Raw genomic sequence first — 10,575 nt, 5'->3', positions numbered from 1 at the left:
GGAGGATTGTTGAAATTAGTAGTGGGCCTTAGGCCCATAAGAGAATTTCAGAAATCTCGAAGGGCCCATGTAGGTGGTGGCATGATAAGGTGGTGGTGGGAAGTTTAGTCCCATCCCGCTAGTGGAGAAGAAGTTGGACCCCTTTATAAGGGGCTCTCTTCTACATGCTATTGGAGAGTGAGAAGAGAAGATGCCCTCGCGCACTCCTCCTCCGTCGCCCGCCTCATCACGACGCGCCGCGGGAATGAGCCGAGCCGAGCTCATACCTACGCGCTTATTTTTGCCGGTCATGTTACCGACTCGGACGTGGGTTCAGCACACGTGTCTCCATCCGGCCGCCTATATAAGCAGGGCTAACGCCAACCCTAGCCGTCACGAGAATCAGGATCGCATCTGCCTCACGCGCTCGTTCCTTTGTTGCTGCTGCTGCCGGCGACTCCGTCCCGTTCACCGCGTACACGGTCGACGGGAGAGCAGGTCTCCGAAACCCCGCCTCTCCGGTTCCTGTACGGGAGAGGGGCGATTAGGTTTTTGGGGAGCAATCACGCGACTGCTCGCCTCCGCCCGTCTGCTTCGTCTACGTCCACGTCGTCCTCGTCATCGCCATGGTTGAACCGTCCGAGGCCGATCGTCTCGCCCTTGAAGCTAAGAAGAAGAGGGCAGAGGATGCTACCGCTGCATCCGCTGCCAACATCGCTGCTACGGCCAACTGGCCTACTGGAGGGTATAGCTCGTTTATCCCACTCCTGTTCGTTTCAATCCTAGTAATACCGCTGGAATGCATAGATGTATCAACTATATGCCTAGTATGTGTTAGATTAGTTCATGATCAGTATATCATTAGTCTAGTCAATGTCATGTTAGTTATTATTTCGTGGATTAATATATTCGGAAAATTACCTATTTACTCAACAGATGCCAATTAAAAGTCACGAGGCAAACTATAGTCGTATCGAGTGTACTACTGCCGTGTGGTTACACCAAAGATCCCATGTATCAAGGAATTGTTGCCATTCTTATGTAACCCTATAATTTTAAAATAAAACTCCTTTCACCCAGGAAAAAGAAGTACAAGTGTCAAGTTCACGAGCGTTACAGCCAGGATCAAAACCTGGGAAACTGTTCAGCCATTCACCAGATACCATTCCGTCCCCCCGACGAACCCGGGAAAAAAAGATCTGACGAAATCCGAAGCAGATTAATTCGACAGTACGGAATTCAGGCGGACATGGCATTGCAATTTCACTCATTTTCTTGTCCCACATCTTCTGAATTATGGAAACAAAAAACACAATCAACAAGATTTGGGCAACTGCAACTGTGATCGAACGGAAACAAAATCAAAAGATTGGGTTGCCGAGCCAAGAGCGAGGGACACAAAGGAATGAAGGAATGCAAATCAGAACGGACCAAAAAAAGAAGAGAAAGGAAGGCGCATACTACTACATACCAGTAGGTAGTCTCCATCAGTTGGACTTTGGGAGCACCCGCGACCACGTCGGTAGCATAAAGCCTTTCTCCAGTGGCACAATAGCGCACGTCTGGCTCGGCTGAGAGGGACAGAGATAGACAGAGAGGAGGCGGGGGCGGAGGCGGCGCCGTCACTCTCTGCTCTTCCGCTCGTCTCACAAGGCGGCAGGCAAGGTATGCATCGACTCCTCGATCGCCGAGAATCGTCCGGTGAATCGTGTTCTTGATCCGGGTCGATCGCCTCTCTCTCTCTCTCTTTCACCGTCCCTTTCCTCCCCTTCTCCGCCAAGTTTAGGATTGCCCGGATATGCTCTGGATTCTGCCCCCTTTTTCCCCTCTTGTTCTTGGAGCGGCGTGTCTAGCGTGTCGTCTGCTCGGAACTGAGCCGGGAAATGTATTCCATGGTATGCTAAAGCGGTCGCTGATCGATAGATAAAATAGTTGTTATTCGGCGATAATAAGAAGAATATCAAGGTTGGATTTTATTGTTGTTCTTCTTCTTCTTTAGATATTCGAGCTCTTTTAGGTGTTAGAAAAAGTCATGGCTGCTCTTTTCAAGAGTTGAATTAAGCTGTATTTATTTGGAGAGTGTGTGTTTCTACTTCTTCCCGGAGCACAGTAATTTGCAGAAAATATTTTCTTAATCAGTCTATAAATAGAAAGAGGAATAATACCTGGCAATCATCAGCTTTTAATGCGATTCCGAATCCAAATTCTGAATGTTCCTTACTTCAGTTAAGACGATAGCCAGAACAGGTTTATACATGTAGAATGTAGTGTTGCATTGATTGATCCAATTATAGTGTTCATTAGCTGCAAATTGCTGCAGGGAAGCGTCACAATTCAGCAATGGCAGCTCCCAATACCTACGCAGTCCATGTCTCCTCGGAGACCCATAAGATCGAGGCCTGGTGCGAATCGGACGAGGCTTTGGCCAGGCAACTGCAAGAGGAGGAGGACTCGCTCGCCATTAGGGAATTCGCTGGTATAATATAGTGCCACTGCTCCCAATCTCCGAGCATCTTTTGCATTGTTTGAGGTGGATTCATTAGCTGTACTCAACTAATGCTCACGCGTGCTACATGTTGATGCCGCATTGTTTTTAGGCAGCGTATCCTTGGAACCATCATCACCAGCTGTTGAGTACAGGCCTGCCAATAATGCAGCCCAGGTTTGTTGCCTTTCTACTCTTTTGCTTTCTTTTGTTGGCTCATTGGGATCATCAACACATTCCTTAGAAAGGGATTCCAATTACCTGAACTGAAATTTGAAGGGGGTCCCAGAATGATGAGTTGATCACAATGTGTGTATGCAGGTGGCAACAGAGGATAATGTCGACCCGGATAATATGTCATACGAGGTATGTTGTTTTGCTTTTGCGGAAGGAACATTACTTGATGGTTTATAGAGAACAAACAGTTTTCTAAACGCATATCGTCGATGTGGTTCACTGTCTCAGGATACCTGCTTCCATACAAAAAGTTCAGTTATACTACTTTGTTCCCGTGATTTGACAATAAAACAATTGGACATTATAATAGACACACTTTGATTGACATATTGTATGACACAAAAATCTCATTTCTGAACAACTTATTTACTACTATTAATTTGGTATTGTATTGTGTAGCAACTACAAGCAATCGGTGAAGAGGTAGGAACTCAATCCAGAGGATTATCTGATGACCTGATAAGCTACCTGGAGCCTTTTAGGAACAAATGTAACTTCTTCTCGAGCAAAAAGAATACCGATGAGTACGTGACATTTGTTTTACTCTGAGAGTCGGTCATCACTTTGTAACCCCAAGGCAAACATATAACTATGTGATGTCTCCATGCAGATGCGTGATCTGCAAATCGAACTATAAAAGCCGAGAGAAGTTGATAAGGCTGCCCTGCAGCCATTGTTACCATGCAGGTTGCATAACTCGCTGGCTTAAGATTAACAAGGTAAAACTCAGTTATTTTTTCTTTCACTAAAATACCGTTTGGTTTAATTTTGATATGATACAGTTCAAATATAAGTTTTTCGTCCTCTATGAATAGATGCTGAATGTTAATATAAACCTGCTGTGTCGCTCAACATAAGCAAATATATTCAGATATGGAGTGTTGCTTTTTTAGTAGACATCGTCTGGACGCCATATCAAAATTCTCTGTTGTCTGATATCTTGCTGTACAATCCTCTGTTGTTGTCTGATATTCAAAAGACTATCTGATTCTTTTTCTGATATGCATATTTGTTTTCATTCAGGCATGCCCAGTCTGCAATGAGGAGGTATTTGGTTAACTTGCGATGTTTGTGGAGATGGTGTGGACTCGTCGCCGCGTGATGATAATGGACAATCTTGCTCTCCTATGGCCTATTATGCTATATATATATAATTCTCGATGGTGTGTCGACTGTCGTGCTTTAAGAAAAAATGTATTTTGGATCATGCCATGTTTGATGTCCCCCAACTTAGTTTTGTCATTAAAATGATGATAAATATGTGCGGGCAGTGGGTTATATGGTTTGCAATTTTCCGAGAATGCAACCGAGCAGGAGCAGTTCAGTAGGTGATCTGGTTTGTCAAGTATTGCACCCTCTTTACATCAGCCCACTGTGTAAAGTCTGAAGCAAGATTGTAAATGTTATATATACACATATATAGGACATGCATTTTCTACTCCCGGGCACATGTCTCTCTTTATAGTTTGAAAAGTTCAAACAGGATGTTTATTTATATATCTCTATTTTGCTATCCTTGCTTGTTTCAGTAGTGGACAATTGGGCATGGTTCTTTCTCTGAATTTGCTATCCTTATTTGAGTGCTGTTGCATCAGGGGCACAGCAAAGGCCACACGACAATATTAATATCCTCGGATCCTGGATTAGCATTGGATCTCAGCGTCATTGGTTGCCTAAACAATGGCGATCGATTGCAGATGGTATTAACTAATAAGTACTCCCTCAGTTCCTAAATATAAGTCTTTTTGAAGATTCCACTAGGGAACTACATACGAATGTATATAGACATACTTTAGAGGGTAGATTCACTCATTTTGCTTCGTATGTAGCCCTAGTGAAATTTTTAAAAAGACTTATATTTAAGAACGGAGGAAGTAGTTAATTAATTAAGCTCCATGATCCAGTGCTGACACTGATCCACTCCATCCGGTGTACATAGATTCCTGTGCTGATAGATGTTCTTGTCTGCATCCCATCTTTTAAAAAGTTTAAGTTGTTCTTTCCATGATTAATCATTCTCTGGTTAGTTGCATAAAGTTGTAAAGTGTTGGATGTGGTGTGATGCAACCTACAGCACAAAGTCTCTTCTCGATGACCCTACGGCTGTCACGCGTGATCTCATCTCATCCGGTGGCATCCTCAGTGTCAGCAACAGGTGTTCAGCACCAGCACACCTATGTTCTGTGGCGAGGCTGTGTTGTCGTAAGCACACCCCATCCACATCCACACGCCCCCAAAGGCCTATCATGTCCCCAACAAACAATTTTTCACCCGTGTTTTCGTTTTGTTATTCAGGACCTCTTTGCTTTGGATGAAGCTGTAGGAAAACTAGAGAACATACTTCACGCGATTGCCGAGGGAATTGGATGCAGCTATTTTTACTATCGAAATTGGCATTATAAAACTTTAGTACTCCCTCTGATCCATAGCAATTTTCCAGTTTTCCAACACTGTCTTGGCTTTGCTACTCATGACCTCTTTGATTTGAATGGATCTTTGCGGAATTTCGTAGAGTTTGGAGCCTTGAAACATTTCCTGTAGTGGTGTTTTGGTTTGTTGGACCAGAAACCTCAAGGGTTTCTCTAAGAATTAATCTCACTTTCAAAGTGTAATTCTCATTGTGTCTAATCTCATCAAGCATAATTTAGTTTTTCATGTGATGTTTCGCTGAACATAATATTGTGTCAACTCTTCTGGTCTACAACAATGTAAAATTCAAAAAGGCATGGTGCTTCAGTTCTGTTTTGGAAATCCTGCAGATCAAGGAATCAAAGAGGACCTCAACGGGCAAAGAGGGAGTTGAGGTAGTAGGTTGAAAAGAAAAAAAGAGGAAGTTGAGGGGAATTTGATTCAGCCAAGCTTTGGTACACAAGGATCAGGTGCCATAGAACATAGCAAAAGCAAACATGTATATATGCCACTAAACTCACAATTAACAAGGTGTGACATGTTTGATGCTCCTATAGGGACAAGAGGAAATAAAAAATCACTCACCCCTCCAATTATATTTACATTACAGGATCGAAAAACAGCGACAGCCGAAAGCACACTACGGCGGAAAACAAGCGAAACCATATCATTTCTACAGATCCAGCTTAATCTCTGCTCACCAGATCTACTCACAACTCCTAGGTCCCTTCCGCGCAAGGCATTTGGGTTTTATAACCACTGAATCCATACACAGGCCTCCTTTTGTGTGTGTGCAGTCTATCTGAACCATCGCAAACTGGATATTCAGTGGTTCGTTCGAGTTCTTCACGGCAAAATCGCCGACATGATGATAGATCCACACGCCTGGGTCGGTAAGGTAGCACTTGGACTGGGCCTGCTGCCCGTCTGAAGTCGATAGCTGGAAGCGCACCGGCTTTACGTCCCACCCATGGATGTGCTCGGCACTATAAACCCGACGACCGAGCCGCTTGAAAGGCCTGCCCAGATGAATTCGGAAGAACAGGCTATATGTACCTTCTGGGAAGCAGAACTTAACCTCACCTCTGACTTCAAACCACCAGATTTGCGAGAGATAAGCAACCGAACGGAACCTGCAGAAAAAGCGGCATGCTTATCAGGACTTCTCTTATCTGCCAAATGTTTGGAACACTCTGGCTCTATAACCATATACAGTTGACAAAGCACAACTGTACAAGCACATAAGATACATTTTTTTTAGAAAAGGAGGCTTTGCCCCGGCCTCTGCATCAATAGAAGCACATAACATACATACTTGTACCGCATTTGGAATGGATATGTGTTGTCGAATGCCAGTAAAGCAAGCCTTTGGCATGCTCAATTATCTCAAATGAAAGGCATGATTAACAAAGCAAACATGCTCAATTATCTCACATGAAAGGCATGGTTAACCTATGCAGGCATCATAAGAAACAACTACTGGTACGCAAGGGCTTATCACGTTCCAACTGGCATACATTTCAGGGGCCACTGCAGATAATCACACCCCTAGTTGGTGACATGCGGAAGTAGTGTGTTGTTCATAATCCCGGTTTTTTTTTTTTTTTTGCTTTTATCAAGACAAGACAACTAACTGGTAGTTGCAGCTTGTAACACGAGTTGAACACAGATAGAGTTGATGTAGTTTGCACCATTTGGATTTCTTTAGTGGCCATGACATACGACAAGCGAGCTCTACAAATAGCGGGAGGTGCTGCTCAGCTTCGGCGATACGCACCCGGAGTTCAGATACTCACCCACAAACCAAATGCGCCTGGGCTGAAAACTGAAGTTGTTGAACACACTTCCAAGCAACATAGTGCAAGAAAATTCACATATCATGGCACAGAGTTTCTATAAATGGGGCAATTATGAGCTGTCATGTTTGGTTTTGATGAAAGCACCTTGATTCATCATTTGGAATGAAGTTCCAGTATCTCCTGTCATCAATGCCTGTTATCGAAAGCGCCCTGGAATAGATTGTCATGCAGGTGCCTCCACCAGCCTTGTCGAGCCAGAACTCCTGCACAATGAATCAGATAATGAATTCCATTTGCAGTAGCAGTAACAAATTAGCAACAGTAATTCAATTCAAGGAAAACAAAACAAGATCATCTTCAAATCGGCGTATATGAAACTAATCAGACTTAAACTCAAATTCCTGCACTTTATTAACACAAACTTCACGCCAAAATAAACTCAACTTCCTGCACCTTTACTAGCAAAATCAAATTCCCGCAGTTTTATTAATTTGCCGGCATACTAATTTGCACAAGGTTTGTCATAAATTTTAGAACAAATTACGGGAAATTTTCAATATTTTTAACAGACGCAGTTTGCTTCATAGTGGCGATGTTAACCAGAAAGATGTGACAGAGCACACACCTTGGTGCCTCCGTCGAGGGAGTTGCGGCGGCAGAGCCGCGCGTACACCTCCTTCTTTGGGATTGCCTCCGCCTCCAACGCGGCGGCCTCCTCGTCGCCACCGCCGGCGGCGGCGAGGAGGCGCGCGTAGTTGCGCGGCAGCTTGGCCTCCCAGACGGCGTCCCCGGACGCGGCGCCGCGGAAGGTGCGGCTGAGCCGGGCCATGCCGCAGATCTCCGTCGGGTTGAGCCTGAGCATGACCTCGGCGACGCAGTTCTCCGGCAGGTCCCCCAGCGCCGTGCCCCCGCCGCGCCTCGCCGACGAACCAACGGCGCCCATGGATGGATGGCTCGCTCGACCGAGAAGGAAACGGCCGCCCGCCGGGAGCTCAACAGTAGAGGGTGAGCCGCTTGGAGAGCAGAAGCAGGGAGGCCGGCGACTTGGAGAAGAGCGGCGTGTTACGCCTCACCGCCGAAAGGCCCATCCCTCCGGTGCCACTGTCACCTCGCCTGCCGTCGGAGAGCGGAGACCTCCCGGCGTCGTCGTCGCGCTCGCCTGTCCCAGCAGGTTCTTGCACCGGCCGGATCGAACAGACTCTTGGTCCGCCCGACTGTTGCTGATCGATCGAAGAAGTTTCTGGCTTCTGAGCTTGCTTGTTCTTGGCGTGTGCCGGGTTAGGCCGGTGCTGGGGCGGGGAGCGGAAACGGGATAGCGGCCGCGCGAAGGGAGTGGAGGTTGTGGAAGACGACCGTGCGCACCCGCAAGGGAAAGTTAGTTTTGTTCTTGGCCGTGGGGGGGAAGGGGGCGGCGCACAAGATTTCTTCTCCCTTTTCCCCGTCTGGGTGCGGTGCGGTGCGGTGCGCTGTGGTGGGAGCCGCGTGTCGCGAGGTGGTTTCGTGCTCGTCTGCCGCCCCTCGCCCTCGGACGCGGTGCGAGTCGCTGTCCGGGAAGACGATGATTCACCCAGTTCACCCGCCGTCTCCTCCTCACCGTTGAAATCGACTGACTGCTACTGTGTGCCCGAATTGTTCTTGTCGAGCAAAGCAAAATGTCGACTTTGTTCAAGGATTTTCTTTTTTCCTTTTTCCTTTCTGTGCAAGGAGAACTTGGGCGGTGGCCAATAGAAATGTCTTTTTTTTTTAGAAAGAACGTTTTTATTGATTCATAATGTGGCATCGGGCGATACAAACATAATGAGCATACACCCGGTCTCTACATAATTAAAGACGTGTTTGATCATCTTCCTCGTTTTTTACACTTTGCATACTTGTCTCGGTTAAACCTGGGTGAGCATGTGCCGAAAAAACAATGTATGTACTCCCTCCGTTTCTTTTTTAGTCCGTATATAAGATTTGATCAAAGTCAAACTTCGTAAACTTTGACAAAATTTATTGAACAAAATATCAACATTTATAATATGAAATCAATATTAGTAGATGCATCATGATATTAATTTTCATAGCATATAGGTTTCGTATTATAGATGTTGATATCTTTTGATATATATTTGGTCAAACTTTGTATCACTTGACTTTGACCAAATCTTATATGCAGACTAAAAAGAAACGGGGGAGTGTGTTGATTGATTGCGTGCATCCCCTCTAGCATGCATGTGCTGAAAGAGAAGGCATGTTGTTTGGTTGTGGCCTCGTTTGAGGCGAAACACAAGTCCGGTTGTTTGGTTACGTTCAGGACAATAAGTGTGGTAACCTCCTTCTCGATATGGTGAGGTTATCAGGGACCAAAAAATAGAGCAACTAGAACAAACTTAGAAACACATCAAAATTTAACCACACACAGAACTTAGTATGATAAGTTTTAAACGATACAACAACACATAGTCTTAAAAGAACAACCAACACGAAACTAGAAACCGTGAAAGCCTCGTCGTGCTTCTTGCACTTGGTGACCACCTCCATGTCGTCATTGTTGAAGACGGTCACCTTCATGATGTTCGGGATGAGCAACTTAAAAGTCAGCATGTACCCGATCCTGACATGGTGAACGGCGGCGAAGGTGTCCCAACCCAGATCAAGGGTGACCCTGCCGTCGACCACCTTCACCATGACCCTCCATGAGCACGCGGTGGTTGTCTTCAAACTGACTCTGTAGGCACGGCGGGGAAGTGCTTTGTGATGTCCAGAGGCAAAGGCAAAGCCTCCAGCCACAAAGCATAGATCACCTTGCATAAGTGGTTTGGTTTGCCTCCTCATGGTAGTGCCCGTAGTTCCACCGCTTGGTGTTAGGGTGATCCTGCACCGACACGTCCACCAATGGCGGCACGGCCTCCTTGCCCTTCTCCATTGATGGCACCACCTCCTTTCCCTTGTCTATCTGCATTATCAACAACACGTAGTTCAAATGTCAGCATTCATTCCTACCGGCCTAACGCTCCTATATTTACCCACACTTCTTACTAAGCACCGCATTCAAACCCTCTCTCATTTTCACCCCCTCTCTTCTTCAACCTTCTCCATGTCAAGCTTCTTTGTTTGGAGCTCCAGGTATATCTTCATTTGCTCCTCCTCTCCTTCATCACTTTCTTTTGAGTCATCTTGCCTTGCAAAGTTTCTTGTAAGGCGAAGGATGTCGCATCACGCTTTTCGTTAATCATTGAGTTGGTCTTGCCCCTCGGCTTTTGGGGACGTAGTAATTTCAAAAAAAATCCTACGTCACACAAGGATCTATCTATGGAGAAACCAGCAACGAGCAAAGGAGTAGAGCATCTTCATACCTTTGAACATCGCTAAGCGGAAGCGTTACTAGAACGCGGTTGAAGGAGTCGTACTCGTAGCGATTCAGATCGCGGTGGATTCCAATCTAAGCACCGAACACCGGCGCCTCCGCGTTCAACATATGTATAGCCCGGTGACGTCTCCAACGCCTTGATCCAGCAAGGAGGGAGGAGAGGTTGAGGGAGAGCTCCGGCAGCACGACGGCGTGGTGACGATGGAGCTACGTGGTACTCCGGCAGGGCTTCACCAAGCTCTACGGAGGACGAAGAGGAGGAGGAGTAGGAGTGCGCCGTGGAGAAAGGCAATTGTGTCTCAAAACAGCCCCAA

The 10,575-nt window shown here is 46.0% G+C and overlaps 2 protein-coding genes across 3 annotated transcripts; one reads left to right on the top strand and one right to left on the bottom strand.

The window, feature by feature from the left end:
- The first annotated feature begins 1,526 nt into the window (after window positions 1-1,526).
- On the top strand, window positions 1,527-4,143 carry LOC123400010 (E3 ubiquitin-protein ligase BIG BROTHER-like). 2 transcript variants are annotated; one of them, XM_045094406.1, is made up of 7 exons: window positions 1,527-1,644; window positions 2,300-2,455; window positions 2,577-2,641; window positions 2,786-2,830; window positions 3,101-3,225; window positions 3,312-3,420; window positions 3,725-4,143. In XM_045094406.1, the coding sequence occupies exons 2-7, from the start codon at window positions 2,320-2,322 to the stop codon at window positions 3,758-3,760; spliced, it is 516 nt and encodes a 171-aa protein (XP_044950341.1). In that variant the 5' UTR covers window positions 1,527-1,644; window positions 2,300-2,319; the 3' UTR covers window positions 3,761-4,143. The 2 variants fall into 2 exon arrangements, with proteins under 2 accessions (XP_044950341.1, XP_044950340.1); XM_045094405.1 differs by lacking the exon at window positions 1,527-1,644 and adding an exon at window positions 1,689-1,874.
- A 1,450-nt stretch (window positions 4,144-5,593) lies between these two features.
- LOC123400009 (F-box protein PP2-A13-like) lies at window positions 5,594-8,476 on the bottom strand. Its single transcript, XM_045094404.1, has 3 exons — window positions 7,535-8,476; window positions 7,054-7,172; window positions 5,594-6,243 (listed from the first exon to the last, which is right to left on the bottom strand). The coding sequence occupies exons 1-3, from the start codon at window positions 7,850-7,852 to the stop codon at window positions 5,817-5,819; spliced, it is 864 nt and encodes a 287-aa protein (XP_044950339.1). The 5' UTR covers window positions 7,853-8,476; the 3' UTR covers window positions 5,594-5,816.
- Window positions 8,477-10,575: the final 2,099 nt, after the last annotated feature.

This window comes from Hordeum vulgare, chromosome 5H, assembly GCF_904849725.1.
Source record: "Hordeum vulgare subsp. vulgare chromosome 5H, MorexV3_pseudomolecules_assembly, whole genome shotgun sequence".
Classification (NCBI taxonomy): Eukaryota; Viridiplantae; Streptophyta; class Magnoliopsida; order Poales; family Poaceae; genus Hordeum; species Hordeum vulgare.
The sequence above is the reverse complement of the archived record's forward strand: the minus strand, read 5'-3'. Positions and strand labels throughout refer to the sequence as shown.